We start from the raw sequence: 21,434 nt of genomic DNA, 5'->3' as shown, positions 1-21,434 counted from the left end.
GAAGCCTCGTCGGCTACAGTCCATAGGGGTCACAGAGTCATACACGACTGAAGTGACTTAGCACACGTAGAACACATCTCCGCCCAGCATGGGGCAGAGCTGGGTGACTAGTGTGGCAGGGAGTATTAGCCCAGGGCAGGCAATGCAGGCAAACAGCAAGAAAAGTACTGGTCTCCTTTATTGATCATGGGCAGGGGCACCTCAGCACTGACCAGAAGGTCAGAGGAGGAGCAAGTGGGTAGGAGGTAGGGGCAGGGAGATGCCCACCCTCACTTCCAGTCCTTGAAGAATTGCTTGAAGATGGCACTCTCGCGGCCCTGGGGCAGAATCTCCACCTGTAGGGATGGCAGGGGAGAGTCTGGCTCACAAGGCTGCCACCTCTGCCTCTTCCAGAGCCAGGGAGGAGGGTGCTGGGCACCAGGCCTGAGTCTACAGGCCTTCCAGCCAGTGATGCTCTTCCAGGTAAGCCAAGAGACAAGAAAGATTACAGGGACATGGGCTGAGAAAACAGTGAGAAGGGCAGAACTAGCTAGAATCCATGGCCCAGAGGAGCCACATGAGTCATCCAGAGGCACATCCGGCTAGCTGGACTCCCAGGGGAGCGCTGCCCATCATCCTCTTAGAAAAAAACACGGATTGTGGAATATTACTCAGTCATGAAAGGGAATGCATTTGAATCAGTGCTAGTGAGGTGGATGAAACTAGAGCCTGTTATACAGGGTGAAGTGAGTCAGAGAAAAACAAATGTGGTATAATAACACATATATGGAATCTAGAAAAATTATATTGATGAATCTATTTATAGAGCAGGAACAGAGATGCAGACAGAGAGAGCAGACTTGTGGACACAGCAGGGACAGGCGAGGCTGGGACAAATTGAGAGAGTAGCATTGACATACATATACTACCACGTGTAAAAATAGCTGGTGGGAAGTCACTGTATAACCCAGGGAGCTCAGCCTGGGCTCTGTGACAACCTAGAGGGGCAGGAAGGAGTGCGGGGTGGGGGCGGGGGGCGGGGGGTGCAGGGCAGAGGGTGGGAGGGAGATTCCAGAGAGCGGGAACATATACTTAGGGCTGATTCACATTGTCATACGGCAGAAACAACACAACACTGAAAAGCAATTATCCTCCAGTTAAAAACAAATTTAAAAAATCTTTTTTAAAAAAGTACATTAACAAGTTTAAAAAAAAAAAAAAAGAACATGTACTGTAAAACTCTGAAGGACTGAGAAGGGCCTTCCCACTGGGTGTTTCCAGGAGGGGAGGCCTGACTGCTCCTGACTGTGCCCGGGGCTTTCTCACCCTTCTTGTCCAGTCCAAGCAAGGGGCAGGGGCCCAGGGAAGAGTCTAGGAAGAGGGTGTGCTGGCACAGGGAGGGCTCCTCACCTGAGTGTTTGGGGCATACCGCATTCGGGTGATAAAGTCCTCCGCCACTTGGAGGGCCGCCTGCCGCTCCTTCTCATTAGCTTTGCGCCCTGGATCATAAGGAGGATAAATTTTAAAAGAGCAGGGACCCTCTCTAGCCCGCATCCCATTTGTCTCGAGGAGATTTAAGGAGGTCCAGATTCCATGGACAGAGGACCCCAGTGGGCTACACAGTCCATGGGGTCACAAAGAGCCAGGCATAACTGAGCAACTGAGCTCACACACCCACAGAATAGCTGGCTTCCTGGTCCTAAGAACACCCTGAGGGGGCTCAGTGAGAAGTCAGCCTCTCCCAACTCACAGCTCCAGATGAAAACTGCCCTCTGCCTGCTCCAATCATCATTCTGCTCGGGCCAGGGCTCCAGGGATATTCAGGGAGAACTAATGTCGCCCTCGCATGAGACACTCAGGCCCCTCTCTCCCTCTCCAGGGACCCCCGCCTTTTGAGTCTGTCAACTGTACTGTTATCAAGCCTTTCTTGCAAAATTAAATTGGACAGAAAAAAAGGGCATGATTGACTGCAATCTTACTCCCATAAAGCTAGATGCCAACATCAGCCTAATGGTTATACCAACTGAGAGTCAGTAAAAAGGAACAGCAGTGCCCTCCCTTCTCGCCTTTAACCAAACCCTGCACCACCTGGAGGAATTTTTCCAAGGAAACAATGTTGTCAACTGTGGTTGGCTCTTCAGCCAGGCTATTAAAACTCTAATTAGCCACAATATATCTGAGATTAATGTGCTGTATCCTTCCTCTGTGATTGCCTGATGCTTCTCTTCCCAGCTCCTAAGTTTCCTGTTTCTCCCACTGGTTTCTCCATTCTTTGCTTGGGGCTAAAGACACTTCCAAACCAGATCAAACTGGTTAATCCTAAAGGAAATCAACCCTGAATATTCTTTGGAAGGAATGATGCTGAAGCTAAAGCTCCAATACTTTGGCCACCTGATGCAAAGAGATGATTCATCAGAAGACGCTGATGCTAGCAAAGACTAAGGGCAGGAAGAGGATGAGATGGTTAGATGGCATCACTGACTCAATGGACATCAGTTTGAGCAAACTTCTGGAGACAGTGAAGGACAGGGAAGCCTGGCATGCAAAGGCAGCCCCAGCAACACAATCCTCCCCACCCCCTACCACCATCCTCCTCACCTCTTAGAAACCTGCCTTGTAGCTTGCCACTCCTGGGCCTTCCCTGAGGCAAGAGTGTGATGCCTAATAGCTGCCAAGTTACAACACCTAACACTTCTCCATCCTCCTAGCTGGAAAGTTCTCCTGGTCCTGGTTCATGTCACAAATATTTACTGAGCAAATGCTATACTGAGCAAATGCTATCTCATCAAGGCACTAGAGACAATGTGATTTCATTCAAGAGGTTTATAATCTGGGCAGTTGAGACACATTCAAGAACAAGAAAAGACACAGAACTTCCCTGGTGTTCCAGTGGATGAGAATCCATCTGCCAGTGCAGGGGACACAGGTTTGATCCCTGCTCTGGGAAGGTTCCATATGCCTCAGAGCAAACCCATGCGCCACAAGCACGAGCTGCAACGACTGAAGCCTATCCACCTAAAGCCTGTGCTCCACAAGAGAAGCCACCACAATGAGAAACTCAAGCATCAAACCAAGAGGAAGCCCCTGCTCACCGCAACTAGAGAAAGGCATGCAGCAACAAAGACCCAGCACAGCGGGGGGGAAAAAAAGAACAAGAAAAGACAAGCACAGAGAATTACTCACAGACTCAGAGCTTTGTTACAATATTTTTAGAGTCTGATCTAGCAAGCAGGCTTCTGCCCAAGGGTGTTTCATTTCTAGCCAATACAACCTCTTGGAAAAACGAGCCCTACCAGTTTGCTACCCAGTGCATAAGGTGAGATTTCATATCTAGAATTGGTCACAGTCAAGGCAGACAGGCAGAAGCTGGGGTCCCAGTGGCACTGAGGCCTAGGAGAGCTCTGTGACAAGTGGTCCTCAACACAAAGTCAGCAGCAAGACCTGGGAACCCGAGAGATGGTTCCCAGAGCCTGCAAAGTCTCATGTGTGCTAAGTCACTTCAGTGTCCAACTCTCCGCGATCCCATGGACTGTAGACCGTCAGGCTCCTCTGTCCATAGAATTCTCCAGGCAAGAACACTGGAGTGGGTTACCCTGCCCTCCTCCAAGGGATCGTCCCTATCCAGGGATTGAAGCTGCGTCTCTTATGTCTCCTGCATTGCCACGTGGGTTCTTTATCACTAGCACCACCTGGGAAACCCAGACCTCGAGAATGAGAGTCTCAGGGGTGTGGTTCACTCTGGGTCTTAACAGGGCCCTCAGATGATTCAGAGGTGGGCTGAAGGTGCAGAACCCTTGCCAGGAATTAACCATCAGCCACGGAGGCTCGCTGAGCCAGGTGTCTATGGGCTGGCTGAGCCCTCTCGTGGGAAGCCTTCCTGGTTAGAGTGACCACAGGGGCCTCAGGCTGGTGGGGAGAAGCTACACGTACCCTTCCAGATGTAGATCTTGCCGCAGAGTCCGTTGTCCAACACAAAGCAGTCATCGGGTATCAGCAGCTCGAGGGCGAAGGGGCTGGAATCAGCCAGCTTGGTCAGGTTCATCTGTCCAGTGGCGTCAGAGACCTGGGGGAGAGTGGGCAGTGCCGTGTCACCCTCCTTCCCGCAGTTCAAAGCTCTGACCTCCACCAAGGAGCAGGTCCCTCCAGTAGAGGTCCTACCCACCACCCCAGGCTGAACAGCAGACCGAAGGTAGGGGAAGAACTGACAGCTGATAGGCAAATCCCAGACAACCCCCATCCCCACTTCAGCCTCAATCACCGCCTCCCAGAGCCCCTGAATTAATTTATTAGACTCCAAATTAATAAGTAAATGCAAAGAATTCAAAAAAGGTACAGTTCAGGGACTTCCCTGGTGGCTCAGACAGTAAAGAATCTGCCTGCAATGGAGAAGACCCGGGTTCAGTCCCTGGGTCTGGAAGATCCCCTGGAGACGGGAATGGCTCCCCACTCCAGTGTTCTTGCCTGGAGAATGCCATGGACAGAGGAGCCTGGTGGGCTACAGTCCATGGGGTTGCAAAGAGTTGGACATGACTGAGCAACTAACACTTCTTTTCAGTGTGCAATGCAGGGGATGCAGGTTCGACCCCTGGTTAAGGAACTAAGATCCCAGATGCCATGGGACAACTAAGCCCAAGTGCCACAACTAGAAAGAAGACTGTGGCTGCAACTAAGGCCCAACGCAGCCAAATAAATAATAAATAAATAGATATTAAAAAAAAAAAGTAAAGCTCAGCATCGGCTTGTTTCAAACCTCCATATCTAAGAATGGGCTGGAAGGGAAGTGACATTCACCTCCCCAGGAGGGCCGAGCATCCGTTCACTTCCCATCCTCCCCTCACTCCACGCCCTGATAAACCACCCTGGAACCTGGCCCCACCTGCCCGCTGCTTTCTCCTCTCCTCTTCTCTCAGCCCCACAGGCATCAAGATCACACCCCCGCCTGGTCCCAGGGCAGGCCCGGGACACCCACCTTATACAGAGCCGCGGCCTGTGCGTTTGTCCGGTCAGCTGTGAGGTCTTCCTCAGGGTTACCCTCCTTCAGAGAGGGCTTGGGACCCAAGACCTGCAGGGACGAGGGCAGGCCACATTTCCAGGGATTCCTGGGCACCTATCATGCCCAGGACCACCCCCTCACTCCCACCCCCAACACCCATGTCTGCACAAAGGCACCAGGCAGAGCTGGAGAGGGCTCGGTCCCTGGATACCAGTCCCTTCATCCCAAGGGGTACTTGACTCTGAGTCCCACCAAGGCACCTGATGAACCAGCCAAGCCCTAAGCAGGGCCCCAGATGCCCTTACAGCCCTCCTGCTGTGATCACTGCCTCCTTCGGTGGCCTCAAGCAGAGGCCACCCTCCTGCTACCCCCATGTCTCTCAACCTGGATCATGTCGGCAGGCTCCTCCCCATCGGTGACAATCTCCACGTGGGCCTTGCCCTGCCGCTCGCTGTCCCGGATGGCCAGTGCCAGGTCCCGTGCCTTGTTCCGCTCCAATATGTTGGACTTCGCACCACACCAGGCAAAGATGTTCTGGAAGGAAGTGGGGAGGCTCCGGTTAGAGCCACTTGCATCCTGTCCTCTGCAGAACTGAGGCAAGACGATCAAAGACAAGCAAGAAAGCAAGGGAAGCAAGGCCTCTGGGGACAGGAATGACAGTCTCTGTGAGAGCCTTTCTCTGCCCCACACCCCCATCTCCCACAGACTTTTATTTTCCACATCACTTGTGTCATATATTGAAACATCTTTATCTTATTTATAATGTATTTTCCCTGACTAGAAAGTAAGCCTCATTAGGGCATGAGGGTTTTGTTTTGTTTGGCATGACCTGACCCACTGCTGTATGCTCAGTGCCAAACAGAAACAGGCACATCTTTAGGCCCAGAATAAATAGTTATTGCATGAATGAATTGGGTGAATGAGCGAATGAAAGGGTGAATGGGTGAACAGGTGAATGGCGTCCCTGGGCCCAGAATGTCAGATGCCTCTGCGCACTCGCCAGGCATGGCCCTCATCACCTCTACTGAGTAGGTCCCCTGCCTCCATCTCACTGCTTCCAGTCCTCCTTCTAAACAGCATCCAGGTTCCTCTTCCTGTTCCAAATCTTTAGCACGACAGGTACAGTCCAGACCCTCAAAGACTCAATCTCCTCCTGCCCTGTCGCAGCTTCTTAGCACTTTCCACTCCCACTGGTCCTGTCCCCACCCTGCGTCCAAGTCAGGCTGCCTCCTTCCTGGCTGTCGACAGGCATGTCTGTGCCCTTCTCCCACTCAGTGCCTCAGCTCACCCATCACCTTCCCCTGGAATGGCGTTTCCCCTAGTCTAGTCAAGTGGCACTTTCCTGGGGCAGTGGCTTGGCCTAGAAGGCTCCTCACTGCCATAAGCTCCCCCAGCCCATCCCACTGCTAAGAGGACCCTCATCACATCCTGTCATGGGTTAAAATACAGCCAGTGATAGACCTGGCCTTGGCTGCCTGCCCTGGGCCAGCAACTTGTGGTCTCCAGGTGGCGCTAGTGGTAAAGAACCTGCCTGCCGATGCAGGAGACATATGAGATGCGGGTTCAACCCTTGGGTCAGGAAGATCCCCTGGAGAAGGGCATGGCAACCAACTCCAGTATTCTTGCCTGGAGAATACCATGGACAGAGGAGCCTGGGGTCCTTCATGGGGTCACAAAGAGTTGGACACGACTGAAGCGACTTAGCATGCACACATGCTGGCTCAGAGCGGGGGCCATAGATTCACCAAGGGAAGAGATGAATGAACTGATTAACGCATGGGATGGGAGGCAGCTAACTCAGAGCTTCAAAGGTTCCAGGAGCACTAGAGAGTAGACTCAGTGTTAGAGGCCAAGACTAGACAGCAGAGGGAGGTTTCTGTCCAAACAAATACAGGAATGTCTTCTAACAGCCACAGTGACCCCACTTGGAATGGGCTTACAGCTTCTCAGCCCCTTTCCCTCTGCTCTGGCTTCCTAGTCCCTGCCCTTTAAAATAGCACCAAGGAGTTCCCCGGTGGTCCAGTGCCTAGGACTCAGCACTTTCACTGCTGTGGCCCCCATTTCAATCCCTGGTTGGGGAACTAAGATCCTATAGGCTGTGTGCACAGTGTGACTGAAAAGAAAAAAAAAAACACAGTGACTTCCTGGGCAGTCCAATGGTTAAGACTCCAGGCTCCCAAAACAGGGGGCCCCAGGTTCGATTCCTGGTCAGGGAACTAGATCCCTGATACCACAGCTAAGATCCAGCACAGGCATAAAAAAGAGAGAGACACACACAGTGAAACATGAGTGGGTGCTCAGTCAGCCTTGCCCACCTACCTGGCCCAGGTCCAGGATGAAGCAGTCCCCTGTGTTGAAACTGTCCCAGCTCAGCACCCGCTCAGTGGCACGAATGTTCTTCTTGCCCTTCACCTGGTAGAGTTTCTTGATGGCAGCTGGGGCGGTTCCTGGGGAGGTCTTGTGAAACGCCGACTCCACGCCGCCTTCCTGCAGCCCAGATGGCCAGCCTGAGTGGGCCCCCCCGTCCCCCTCCCGCCAGCACCCCATGCCCCCTCCCACTGGGCAGGAAGGAAAGCAGGCAAGCAGGAACTGGGTGGGAGGAGGCTCCAGCCCTGAGTGGCCTTGCGCCTTTTGCAGGGTCACGACTAGCGGGAAGGAGCTCAAGGAGAAACCACAGGAGAGGGCGTGGGCAGTGGGTTCTGACCTGGTACTTGAGGCCGTGGGGGAAGTAGCTCATGAAGAGGTCGGACTCATTGCCCTGTGACTCTCGGTGCTGCACAGGCCGCTCTCCGAGCAGGGTGTTGAGGTGCACGGCCAATATGGCGCAGCCCCCCTGCTCGTCCCGGGATGACTGCTGGCCTGGGGTCGGGGGAGGTTGCCGGTGAGACCTAGGCCAGCCCCGACCCCTGCCTGGGCCAGCACCACCCCCACCCCCCACCAGTCCTCCCAGTTCCCTCCCTTACCGATCCACAGGTGCAGGTGGGAGAGCTCTTCCGGCCCATTGTGCAGCACCAGGTAGGAGTCTCCCGAGAAGAAAATGCCGTAGTTCTCAGGGGCCACAGGCACTGGCTTCAGCTTCTCCACCCTCCATATGTGCAGGCCAGGGAGCTTCACGGTCGGTGGGAACGGAGAGCCGCTGTGGGAGGGGAGCGGGTTGGTGAAGGCCGAGGCCCGTATGCAGTGGAGACAAGCAGAGAGACCTGGGGCAGGCCTGGGGACTGCGGTGCAGGGGAGAGGAGGGGCTGCCCTTGGAAGTGAAGAGGAGAAGGGTGAAAGGGGAAGGGGCGCACAGCCTACCTCTGGGGGATGGGTGAGTACATGCTGTTTCTGGATCTGCAAAGACAGAATCAAAGCCATTATGATTACAAATGTCATGAGTACCAGCCTTCACGTTGGTCTGGGGAGGTCTTTCCCAGAGGCCAAGTGCTTCATTATTCAACTAATTCACCTCCAAAAGCAGATTTCTCCATTATTCAGGCAAAGAAACTGAGGCTCAAAGAGTCTAAGTCCCAAGTGACACAGTGACTAGTGAGTGGCTAGCGAAAGCCAGGTCTTGGGCTCCTTGGGCCAGGGTCTTCCCCTTGCTGTGACCTCTTCTGCTTCTAGACAGGAGTCCTAATTCTGGGCATGGCATGAGGCTGGGATATGCCTCTCTAAGTAATAACGGCTTATATTGGAAAAGTCTAAAATCAATGACTTAAAGTCAATGGATAGGAAGCCAAAAAAATAGAGAAAATCAATGAAGCTGGGTTTTGGAAACATCAAAAAAAATGATGACCCGTTTGACACACTGATTAAGTAAAAGAAAAGACACAAATTTCCAATACAGAAACAAGAGAGATGAACACCACTAAAGATCCTACAAGTATTAAAAGGATAAAGAGAATATCACAAAAACTTTATGCCAATATAGTCAACAACTTATACAAAATGGGCAGTCTTTGAAGGATACAAATTATGCAAGTTCACTCAACAAGAATTAGAGGGACTTCCCTGGTGGTCCAGTGGCTGAGGCTCTGTGCTCCCTATACAGGGAGCCCGGGTTCCATCCCTGGTCAGGGAACTAGATCCCACATGCAAAACTAAAGATTCCGCATGCCGCAACTAAGACTCAGCACAGCCAAATAATAAATATTTTTTTAAAAAGAAGAAGAAATAGATTATTTGAAGGGTTCTAATATCTACTAAAGAAACGGGAAGTGAAAGTGCAAGTCACTCAGTCGTGTCCGACTCTTTGTGACCCCATGGACTTTACAGTCCATGGAATTCTCCAGGCCAGAATACTGGAGTGGATAGCCTTTCCCTTCTCCAGGGGCTTTTCCCAACCCAGGGATTGAACCCAAGTCTCCCGAGTTGCAGGCGGATTCTTTACCAGCTGAGTCACAAGGGAAGCCCAAGAATACTGGAGTGGGTAGCCTATCCCTTCTCCAGTGGATCTTCCCGACCCAGGAATCGAACTGGGGTCTCCTGAATTGCAGGCAGATTCTTTACCAACTGAGCTATTAGGGAATCCCAAAAGAAACTGAAATGGTACTTAAAAACTACCCACCCCCAAATTTCAAGTTCAGATAAATTCTACCAAAAACTTAAGGAAGGCATGCCAATCCTTCATAATCCATCCCATGCTGCCACCATTTTCCTGATGTAACAAAATCAGATAAAAATATTATAGAAAAGGAAATTAGACCAAGATCCCTCATGAACACAAGAAAAAACCTGACAAAATTTTAGCACATAGAATTCAGAAATATATAGAAAGGTGAAACATTATGACTAAACAGGGTTTACTCCAGAAATGCAAAGTTGGTTTAACATCTGAAAATCAATGTAATCCACCCGATTGACAAGCCATATAAACAAACATAAAATCATCTCTATAGATAAAAACAAACCACTTAGAAAAATTCTACATCCATTTTTGATTTAAAAAAAGCTTTCAGCAAAAGAGAAATAGAAGGGAATTTCCTCTTTTTCTGGCCATGCTATGGGGCACGTGGGAGAAGGCAATGGCACCCCACTCCAGTACTCTTGCCTGGAAAATCCTATGGACGGAGGAGCCTGGTGGACTGCAGTCCATGGGGTCGCTAGGAGTTGGACACGATTGTATAACTTTCAAGTAGACAACCTGAGCAACTTCACTTTCACTTTTCACTTTCATGCATTGGAGAAGGAAATGGCAAGCCACTCCAGTGTTCTTGCCTGGATAATCCCAGGGACGGGGGAGCCTGGTGGGCTGCCGTCTCTGGGGTCACACAGAGTCGGACACGACTGAAGCGACTTAGCAGCATGGGGCACGTGGGATCTTAGCTCCCCAGCCAGGGATCAAATGCATGCTCCCTACAATGGGAAAGAAGTGAAAGGGCAAGTTGCTCAGTCATGTCCAACTCTTACGACCCCATGGACTGTCCATGGGGTCATGGAATTCCAAGTCCATGGAATTCTCCAAGCCAGACTACTGGAGTGGGTAGCCTTTCCCTTCTCCAGGGGATCTTCCCAACTCAGGGATTGAACCCAGGTCTCCCGCATTGCAGGCGAATTCTTTACCAGCTGAGCCACAAGGGAAGCCCACTCTTAACCCGTTTTATCCCTGCAATGGGAGCACAGTCTTAACAATTAGACTGCCAGGGAAGTTCCAGAAGGGAATGTCCTTAGCCTAATAAAAGGCATCTACCAAAACTGAACAAAAAAAATCCCAGAAAAAAAAAACACAGAAAAACCTACAGCTAACATTAGACTTAGCGCTTTCTCAAATTCTAAACTCCCTACCTAGGGAATTTCCTCCATTCCCAGGCATTAGCTATCACTTCTATATGTCCAGCATCCCTCAAATACCAGGATGATGAATATCATCTTTATTCTGTAGGACAGTAAGAGCAACCTTTTTTGGACAAAAGTTATTTCAGGAAAAAAAATGCTCAAGGCAAGCATTTTAAAAAATACTGTCTTCTGGATTTCCCTGGTGGTCCAGTGGTTGAGAGTCCGCTGGCCATTGCAGGCGACACACATTCGATCCCTGGACTAGGGAGATCTCACATGTTGCAGGGCAACAAAGGCTGTGGGACCCAACTACTGAGACTGCGCTCTAAAGCCCAGGAGGACCACTACTGAGCGCCCCAGAACCCATGCTCCGTAACAAGAGAAGCCCGCGCATCGCAACTAGAGAGCAGCTCCAGCTCTCTGCAACTTAGAGAAAGCCTGCAGGCAGCAACAAGGACCCAGTGTAGCCAATAAATACATAAACAAAAATTTTTTTAAATGTTATCTTTTTAAAAATTAGCAACTGCAGTAGCTATAGCTTCACTCACTCTCCTATGTGCCCAATTCTAGAGGATTTCTTTGACTGAAAATGCAGAGCTCACAGTCAAGAACCGTCACACAATTTATGCTGTGCGACTGAACAGGGAGCCCTAGTGGTGCAAGAGAAGGACCTGGAGAATTTCAGGGTTGAAAGTCACCATTAGGAGACTCTTGAGGGGCTGGGGAAGCAGGAAGTACAAAGAGAACTTTTAGGGAGAGCAGAGGGTGTGGAGTCTGAGTAGGGAAAAAAAAGAAATAGGAGCAGTGGCCATGGGTGTAAAATACCATGTGAGTAATGACTTTGCTTTTCTTTCCTAATTTACAACACAGTATGTGCATACTGAGTCGTGTCCAACTCTGCAGCCCCATGGACTCTAGCCCACCAGGCTTCTCAGTCCATGGGGATTCTCCAGGGAAGAATACTGGAGTGGGTTGCCATTTCCTACTCCAGGGCATCTTCCCCATCCAGGGATGGAAGCCACGTCTCCTGGGGCTCCTATACTGGCAGACAGATTCTTTACCACTGAGCCACCGGGGAAGCCCTACTCAAAACACAAATGAAAGGCACATTTTTGGAATCACACTTCCCCAAGGGAGGGGGGCAGACAGTGAGGGGGAGGTTTGGGGGAGGAAACGTCAATGATTCTCAATCCCACAAAGGGTCACATGCTGTGCCCACATCCCCTGCAACAGACAGCTCAGCCTGTGACTCAGGCCCCAAGCGGTGAGGTGGCCACCCCCAAGCACAAGCCAGGGTGGGTAGAGCTCAGGGACAGAAATGGCGTGCTCATTGCCAGCTATTTTTTGTTGTTGTTGTTCCTGAGCTAAGAGCTCAGGCCATAACTCAATAGCAGGCAGACCATACGTGGGGCTGCCAGCCTCCGAGAGCCATCGCAGCATTTTGTTGAGAGGGGCTGGCTGCCCTCATCCCTCTGGCTTTCTAGCCTGGCCACCCATTAGAATTACGTTTCGAGTGCGTGTGCTAAGTCACTTCATTCACATTTGACTCTCTGCGACCCCATGGATGGTAGCACACCAGGCTTCTCTGTCCATGGGATTCTCCAGGCAAGAATACTGGAGTGGGTTGCCATGCCCTCCTCCAGGGGATCCTCCCCACCCAGGGATTGAACCCATGTCTCTTGCAGCTCCTGCATTGCAGAAGAACTATGTTAGGATCTTACAAAAACTTCGAAGCCCAGGCCTGGAGACTTGATTCCATGGGTCTTGATTCCATGGGCATTTGAACTATGTCCTAGGTGGTTCTCATTCTGCCAGTTAACTGTGTCCAGAACAGCATCTCTATCTGTCTGCATATTAGAGTCACCTGGGTTTTTTTTTTTTTTTTTTTAAATCCCCATGTCCAGGCCAGTTAAAACCAGACTCTCCAGGGTGGAGCTGGAGTATCAGTGCCAGAGAAGTTCCAGGTGACTCTAACGCTGCTCCCTGGCCCCCACCAAGCGCCCACTGACACTGGCCTGTCACTCGTCCTCTCCCCACAACCCCTCTGCCCAAGCCCACAGCCCCTCAGCTTCCTTAGTGCCAACCTCAACCCTGAGGACCATCAAAGCCCTGCCACTCATCCAGACCCATTTCAAGCCTCAGCTATCATTTGGCGGCTTTGTCCTTCTCTGGGAGTTCTCATCTTCTTCCCGCTCACAGGCTGTCTTAGAGTATGACCTGATAGCTCCGTGTCTCAGGTAGAGCAGGGGACGCCCGGCACTTCTGCATTCCTCAAGCAGCCCATGACAAGGTCTATTCAGTTCCATTCTAGGTCTATGCTGGGAACTCGGCATTGGGAAGGGGCCCAGAAATGAAGAACAACCCACAAGTCTCATGGTCTCTAGAGGATGGGCTGTGAAGCAGGAAACCGTCACTTCCAGGAGACCACATAAAACTTCCCCTAGGTGCGGAACATCACAGAATCAGATGTCAGCATTAGAAGGAGCTTTATTTAATACTCGGGTTTCCTTGTGGCTCAGATAGTAAAGAATCTGCCTGCAATGCAGGACACCCAGGTTCGATCCCTGGATCCAGTAGATCCCCTGGAGAAGGAAATGGCTACCCAATCTAGTATTCTCATCTGGAGAATTCCATGGACGGAGAAGCCTGGCGCACTACAGTCCATGGGGTCACAAAGAGTCGGACACAACTGAAAGACTAACACACACACACACACACATACACACACACTCCAGATCTGCCTCCCAACACACACCCAGACGTGAGCACGGCACAGAAATCCCTACATCCCTCACCATTTCTTCTTGAATACCTTTCCTGGTGGGGAACTCACCACCTCACAGGGGAGCCGCTTCTATACTTCTTATGTTAAAACCTTTTAGTTTTTCCCACTCCGCCACAGCATGCTGAGTTACAGGCCTGGCCGTCTCCCCGACTCGACTATAAAGGCCTTTCAGGAAGGAACCATATTTTGCCTGGAACCTTGGGCTGTGCCCAGTAGCCTGCAGGCACTCAGGATTAACTGCACTTGTTGAGCTCCAATGATTAGACCAGATGGAGCCTAAGAGATAACCCAGGATTTCAATAGGGAGGAGCAGCCCTGGAGGCAGAAATTAGGGGCCAGGGTTGGAGGGGAGGACGGGTGCCCTGCTGGCTGTCTCGAGGTCCTGACTTAGGAAGGAGCTGGCCTTTGAAGACACACTGGGAGTGGGGGAGTTGATTATGCAGACTTTTCCAGCAATGCCTGTCAGCTGTAAAGATGACAGGTGCTCGATGCTGTCTGCACCCTTCTCAGATTCCGATTCCACTGATTCCCAACAGGTCCCTTCATGGTTTGCCCTTAGGTGTGAAATGCCAACAGCTCCTACCCCACTCCCCAAGAAAGAATCAGGGGTGAGTGTCAACACTAGAGATGACACCAGCTATTCCCAGCTGAGAACCTGGGCTTTCACAGGAGCTGCAGGGTCTAGAAGCCTCACCTGGGGATCCTCAGTCAGTGCTCCCTCCCCAGACACCAAGCAGGACTCCCACCCTTTCCCAGGTGCAAACTGGTGGCACAGCCAGTAAAGAAACCGCCTGCCAATGCAGGAGATGCAAGAGACGCGGGTTCAATCCCTGGGTTTGGAGGATCATCTGGAGTAGGAAATGACAACCCACTTCAGTATTCTTGCTTGGAAAATCCCATGGACAGAGGAGCCTGGCCGGCTACAGTCCATGGGGTCGCAAAGAGTCAGACAAGACTGACCATGCACGTGACTGACCCACCCTTTCCGGGCTCCACCTTTGCCTTCCCGTACCCTACCCTAGGCAGCTGGCCAGATCCCCATCAGAGTTCTTCTTAAGTTTGCAAAAATAATGAACCCTGAGGCATAGTTTGGTCTGAATTCAAATGCTAGGCCTGCCCCTTCCCCCATTCCAGCCCACCCATCTGCTGTCACACCACCATCCCGTCTTAGGAACAAGTACCATCAAAGCTGAATGCACCTCTGGGCTGGCTGAGGGCCTTCAGGAGTCTGGTCAGGTCACTCGGTGTGGTGGCCTCTGGTAGCAGATCACACACCACCTCTCCACAAGCCAGGACAATCCCTGGTCCGGGCATCCCTTATCCCACCCAGGGAACCCACAAGGCTCCAGTGCCTGGACAGGGCAGCAGTGTCTGTGTGTGTGTTGGGGGAGGGGGCACACCAGTCCTGGACAAAGCAGCTTCCAGAAATGTGAGTCTCTGTGTCTGCCCTCATCTGCCCACCTAAGAGGGTCCCGGCCAGCCCACCCCACACCCCATCTCCCTCGGCCTTCCTCCCCACTTTCACCTGTTCCGCGAAGCTCTGCTTCCTCCTACTTCTGCTTTTCAGGCTCCTCCAGCCCCACCTCAGTCTCTCACTTCCCTCAGCTCTTCCTCCAGGTAGCCCCACCCATCAGCCCCACCCCTGGGCTCCAGCCCCAGCTAGTGCTGAGGTCCGTCCTCCACAGGAAGGGGTGGACTGTGCTGGGCAGCCAGGCAGGGCCTGACAGAGGAGAGCAACACTGCGACCAGGCTGGCTCTTCAGAGACCCGCCCCGCCACTGCCCAGAGGCTGGAAACCCACCCCAGCTCCAAGCCTCCCCATCACAGTGGCCTCCGCCAGCGGCAGCAGGCCAGGGCTAGCAGCCCTGAGTCTGGGGCCTGCAAGAAAAACCACAGGAAAGCCGAGACTGGCCACATTCCCCCGCTTACCAGCCTGGGGCAGGCATGACTGCCTGGCCCTGGCTTCAGCTGAATTAGTCACATTTCCTGGGTGGAGTCACTGCCTCGGCATCACTTTTTCCTCCTCCCTGGCCTGTCTTTCTCCTTGCCTGAATGACTACATTTGACTTTTGTTGTAGTTGTTGAAGCTCAGTTCCCAGGGAATGGCAGAGGTGGGTGACACAGACTTTGCGATGTCCTGCATGCTGGTTTCCTAAGTGGCCCTAGTGGTAACGAACCCATCCATCAGTGCAGGAGACAAAAGAGATGTGGGTTCAATCCCTGGGTAGGGAAGATCCCCTGGAGGAGAGCATGGCAACCCACTCCAGTATTCTTGCCTGGAGAATTCCATAGACAGAGGAGCCTGGCAGACTACAGTCCATGGGGTCCCACAGAATGGGACACGACTGAAGCGACTTAGCATGCATGCAGACATTGGGAACAAGCACTGAATCTGAATCTCTCTTAACCGAGTGCTTAGGTCCCTGGTCAAATTCCTAACAAGTCAATAGTAATTCTAAGGGTGCAAGTTAGGATAATGAAGGGTCTGTAATGCCCTGTGGTCCCTAAGCCTTCCCAGGTGGCGCTAGTGGTAAAGAACGCACTTGCCAATGCTGGAGACATAAGAGATGTGGGGTCGGGAATATCCCCTAGAGGAGGGCATAGCAGCCCAATTCAGTATTCTTGCCTGGAGAATCCCATGGACAGAGGAGCCTGCTGTGCTCCAGTCCACAGGGTGGCACAGAGACGGACATGACTTAGCACGCACTCACACATGCTGGGTGCCTCTCACGTCTACCCTTGCTCAGCTTCTCATTCACCAGGTGTTGACTATCACACATTCTCAGCCTCAGGCGCTCTGAGGGACAGCAATAAAAATAATCATGGTTCTGACTCTACCCAGACGCCATCTTGCCTTCAATACATCATAAGGCCCTGGAGCTAGTCTGTCCAACTTGCTTGTTTGCTTTCCAGAGGAGGCTAGGGGGACCCTGAGAGCACAAGTGACTGGTCCACGATCACACAGGGAGAGGCAGGTAGAGCAAGGGAAGAAGCTTCCATGCCCTCCTAAATCTGTATGGGAGGATGCAGCTAGAATCTGTACACGCTCCAGGAGGAAGTCAAGGGCCTTTTAGCCCAGGACTCTGGCCCGTCTCCCCAAGATACCCGCCAGGCTTGGCCCAGGGCTAATCAACAGACTAGATTGAGATAAGATTCAGCCTTCAGGGCCCCATCCAGGGAGTGGCAGTGGAACAGAATCAATCCACGTTAGAATTTCTGGACTGGAACAAAATGAGAAGTTAAATGTTCTCTTCAAAGAACACAAACTCTAGCTGGTACCTGAGTGTCTCCAGGTCCTTAAGAAGAGGGTCTGGTGTAATGGAAAGACTGAACAGTTTGATTACTATTGATTCTGCTTCGTCTTCCTGGCAGGCTGCAGTCCATGGAATCTCAGAGTCAGATATGACTGAACGACTGAACCACAACTGCTTCCTCTTGCAAGTGACTTAACTTTCTGTAGCCTCCCTGTGCCCTATCTGTAAAATGGGCACGAAGATAAACAAGCAGATTAAATGAGATGGTGTAATTAATGAGCAAATAATAGATGGTGGCTCGGTAGTAAAAGAATCCGACTTGCAGGAGACTTGCAGGAGAAGAAGGTTGGATCCCTGGGTCGGGAAGATCCCTTGGAGAAGGGAATGGCAATCCACTCCAATATCTTTGCCTGGGAGCATGGATAGAGAAGCCTGGCAGGCTGCAGTCCTTGGATTCGCAAAAGATTCGGACATAACCGATCGACTATGCAACAACTGAACAAATAATAGATGCTCAATTAACTTAGATGGCTTTCTCTGGCCAACAGAGAATTTATCCCGGGACCTCAGTTCATGTCCCCGGCATCTCTGGAAGCAATCCTCCTGCCTCCTCCCCCAGTTCACAATTTAGCAGAGAGATGGGAAGTTAAACCCCAGATCGCTCCTGGGGCTTGGCTTTCCATTGTTGCCCTTCCGGAACCCCGCCCTAGCAAGGCTGGTCCACTCCGGTGTGCACCAGTGCAGAACCTGAGTGGCTCTGGGGCTCTAGACTCCGCAGTGACCAAGGGCACAAGGATGAATCCAACTCACTGCTCTCTTGCTACACTGGAGCCTCACCTGGCTGAAAAAAAAGGTGGCCCCATCACGGAGGAGGGCAGAGGAGGGTTTGCAAACTAACAAGGAAACAAACTAACAAGAAAACAAAAGAGCAGTTCCTTTAAAAGAATTTAGGAGTCTCAAGCCTCTTGGAACTCTAACAGTACACACGCTATTATTGACATTATCTGGTAACCAAACACTAAAACTTCTTTTTAACAGACTCGTATTTCTCCCCCCTCTCCGGTCTCCCAGTGAGAGATGCTCAGTTGGTCCCAAATGGAATAAAATAAACATTCCTTTAGCACGGCTGCTCCCTCCCGCCCCTCCTTAGGGGAAAGGAGGAGAGATGATTAGACACGCGGGTGCACCCCTAGGAAAAGAGGGGGGAGCAGGGTGCCCCGTGACCGGCTGAGCCCCTCAGAAGCCTACAGGGGGAACTCAGGCGCCTGCTGGTCAGACCCCAAGCGCTACTTGCCTGTCTGCGCCCCGCTGGCTCGCTCTGGACACTGTCTCTGCTGCCCTCCCCTCCTCTTCTCCCGGGCCCCAGCCCAGCCCTCGCCCCCGCCCCCGTCCCCGACGTGAAAGGCTGGAAGCCTCCCCGCCTACCCGAGTGAGTCAGAGGGGAGGGCCGGGCCCCTCGCAGTCGTCCCTCCGGTGGAGGCTGGGCACCGAGAGGGACTGAGAATTTGGGCTGGTATTAGGGAAACTAACAACCTTACTGTGTGGTAAACTTGGCCAGAGCAAGGTGTTCACATCCCATTCAATTGTTAGATCCTTGAGCTGGATTAAGCAGGAATAGCTACTTCTCCTTTAGTGCCTGCTTTGTACTCAATGCTTTAAAATCTTTTATTTATTTATTCCACCACACACACACCGCACCTCCCCCCCCCCCCCAATGCCCCGCACTGCATTTGGGATCTTACTTTCCCACCGGGGACTGAACCCATTACCCCTGTAGCAGAAGCTCAGTGTTTTAACCACTGCACTGCCAGGGAAGTCCCTGTATTTGGTGCTTTAAACGCGACCTCGTTCAGTCCTCACAACTATTTGTGGTTATGCTGCCTAATAGATAATCCTCTGAGAGGCTCAAAGAGGGTGGGTCACAGGTCCAGGGTCACACTGCCAGTTCAGTAGTAGAACCAGGATTCTAATATAGGCTAGTGTGGCTTCAAACTGGTGCAGGAGATATAACACCCCACCCTTCCTTTTATTCAGAGGGAAACAGTCCAGCCAGTGTCCATACTTGGAGGTCAGGTCTTCTTTAAGTGAACCACCAACAGTCCACACTCCCACATTTGCTTTTGAATGAAGAGAACCATGCACAGCAGGCCAAACCTCGAAAGATGTCAGCTGACAAGAAGCACCAGGATTAGGGCATGGCCCCTTGACCCAGAAGTAAGAGGACTTTTTCAAGCAGCTTGGAAAATTACAACCAGTATGACTTTCTCCAAGGCCCACTGATGGGGTCTGGTTCAGTTCAAGTCGCTCAGTTGTGTCCAACTCTTTGCGACCCCATGGACTGCAGCATGCTAGGCTTCCCTGTCCATCAACAACTCCCAGAGCCTACTCAAACTCATGTCCATTGAATCGGTGATGCTATCCAACCATCTCATACTTTTTCACCCCCTTCTCCTCCCACCTTCAATCTTTCCCAGCATCAGGGTCTTTTCAAATGAGTGAGTTCTTTGCATTAGGTGGCCAAAGTATTGGAGTTTCAGCTTTAGCATCAGTCCTTCCAATGAATACTCAGGATTGATCTCCTTTAGGACAGACTGGTTTGATCTCCTTGCTGTCCAAGGGACTCTCAAGAGTCTTTTCCAACACCACAGTTCAAAACATCAATTCTTCGGTGCTCAGCTTTCTTCACAGTCTAACTCTCACATCCATACATGACTACTGGAAAAACCATGACTTTGACTAGATGGACCTTTGTTAGCAGAGTAATGTCTCTGCTTTTTAATATGCTGTCTAGATTGGTCATAGCTTTTCTTCCAAGGAGCAAGCGTCTTTTAATTTCATGGCTGCAGTCACCGTCTGCAGTGATTTGGGAGCCCCAAAAAATAAAGTCTGACACTGTTTCCACTGTTTCCCCATCTGTTTGCCATGAAGTGATGAGACCCAATGCATGGGGTCTGACATGCGCATGCTAAGTTGCTTTAATCAGTCTGACTCTATGCAACCCCATGGACTGTAGCCTGCGAGGCTCCTATATCCATGGGATTCTCCAGGCAAGAATACTGGAGTGGGTTGCCATGCCCTTCTCTAGGGGATCTTCCTGACCCAGGGATCAAACCTGTGTCTCTTACATCTCCAGCAATGGCAGGCAGGTTCTTTACCACTAGCACCACCTCCCTGGAGAGTGACAATTCAAAGCCTGGTTCTACCGAAGCAGGTAGAACACCATCTGGGCAACACCAAGGGACTCCACTCCACTCCTGAGGAAAGCTTAGACACTATCCTCCCACCTGTTGTCCACCCTCTTCTGGCTCTTCTGACTCCAGTCCAGAAGAGCAGATCAGGCTGAATTGTTGCATTTCCTCAGCCTGGGGGGATGGCAGGGTTCTGTCACAATCCCTGAACATTCCATATCACATTCTCCCAAAATGTTCATTTGAAGAAACATTGACTCAGGATGCTGCTGCTGCTGCTGCTGCTAAGCCGCATCAGTCGTGTCCGACTCTGTGTGACCCCATAGACAGAAACCCACCAGGCTCCCCCATCCTTGGGATTCTCCAGGCAAGAACACTGGAGTAGGCTGCCATTTCCTTCTCCAATGCATGAAAGTGGAAAGTGAAAAGTGAAAGGGAAGTTGCTCAGTCGTGTCTGACTCTTAGCGACCCCATGGACTACAGCCTACCAGGCTCCTCCATCCATGGGATTTTCCAGGCAAGAGTACTGGAGTGGGATGCCATTGCCTTCTCTGCACTCAGGATGCTACTAGCCTTTAATCTGATCAACAATGAAGTTTTCTAGGTCATTTCAGCTGCTCTGAGGAATATCCAGGAGTCTGGATGGTTATCTTTTCCGAATGTGCATGCTAAGTCACTTGTGTCCAACTCTTTGTGACCCTATGGACTGTAACCCACCAGGTTCCTCTGTCCATGGGATTCTCCAGGCAAGAATACTGGAGTGGGTTGCCATCCCCTTCTCCAGAGGATCTTCCTGATTCAGGGTTTGAACCTGGGTCCTGCATTGCAGGCAGATTCTTTACCGTCTGAACCACCAGGGAAGCCCATTTTCTGGATAAAGCTCACAATTTAAAAGTTTGTTTCTGGGACTTTCCTGGTGGTCCAGTGGTTAAGAATCTGACTTCCAATAGAGGGGACACGGGCTAGTTCCCTGGTGGTTGAACAGTAAAGAATATGCCTGCAATGCAGGAGACCTGGGTTCGATCCCTGGGTTGGGAAGACCCTCTGGAGAAGGGCATAGCTACCCACTCTAGCATTCTTGCCTAGAGAATTCCATGGACAGAGGAGCCTGGTGGGCTACAGTTTATGGGGTCGAAAGGAGTTGGACAGGACTGAGCCACTAACACTTCACTTATTTCACTTTCAGGGAACTAAGATTCCACGTGTTGTGGGAACCTAAGCCTGCGTGCCACAACTGCTGAGTCTGCACGCCACAAATAGAGAGAAGCCTGCACCTCAGATGAAAGATGCCACATGATGCAATAAAGATCCCATGTGCCAAAACTGAGAACTGACACAGCCAAATAAACAGATTTTTTTTTTTTTTAAAGTTTGTTTTCAAGCACTGAAGGGTACTCAGAGGCTTCCTGGATGGCAACATCCTGAATTTCCTTGGTGACTGGTTGGGAAAATGGAACTGTCCAATACAGCACAAATGAG

The 21,434-nt window shown here is 51.3% G+C and overlaps 1 protein-coding gene across 3 annotated transcripts; it reads right to left on the bottom strand.

Annotated features, from left to right (window-relative positions):
- Window positions 1-160: 160 nt before the first annotated feature.
- On the bottom strand, window positions 161-18,135 carry CAPG (capping actin protein, gelsolin like). Of its 3 annotated transcripts, none has more exons than XM_061432706.1 (10): window positions 18,062-18,135; window positions 8,270-8,305; window positions 7,936-8,108; window positions 7,677-7,831; window positions 7,292-7,459; window positions 5,357-5,506; window positions 4,949-5,041; window positions 3,910-4,042; window positions 1,390-1,478; window positions 161-335 (listed from the first exon to the last, which is right to left on the bottom strand). In XM_061432706.1, exons 2-10 carry the CDS (start codon window positions 8,290-8,292, stop codon window positions 270-272), a joined length of 1,050 nt encoding a protein of 349 aa, XP_061288690.1. In that variant the 5' UTR covers window positions 8,293-8,305; window positions 18,062-18,135; the 3' UTR covers window positions 161-269. The 3 variants fall into 3 exon arrangements, with proteins under 3 accessions (XP_061288690.1, XP_061288693.1, XP_061288692.1); XM_061432709.1 differs by lacking the exon at window positions 18,062-18,135 and adding an exon at window positions 16,793-16,916; XM_061432708.1 differs by lacking the exon at window positions 18,062-18,135 and adding an exon at window positions 15,040-15,134.
- Between the last annotated feature and the right edge of the window lie 3,299 nt (window positions 18,136-21,434).

Source organism: Bos javanicus, chromosome 11 (genome assembly GCF_032452875.1).
Source record: "Bos javanicus breed banteng chromosome 11, ARS-OSU_banteng_1.0, whole genome shotgun sequence".
In the NCBI taxonomy this organism is placed as follows: Eukaryota; Metazoa; Chordata; class Mammalia; order Artiodactyla; family Bovidae; genus Bos; species Bos javanicus.
Note: the sequence above shows the minus strand (reverse complement) of the source record. Positions and strands in the feature narration are given on the sequence as shown.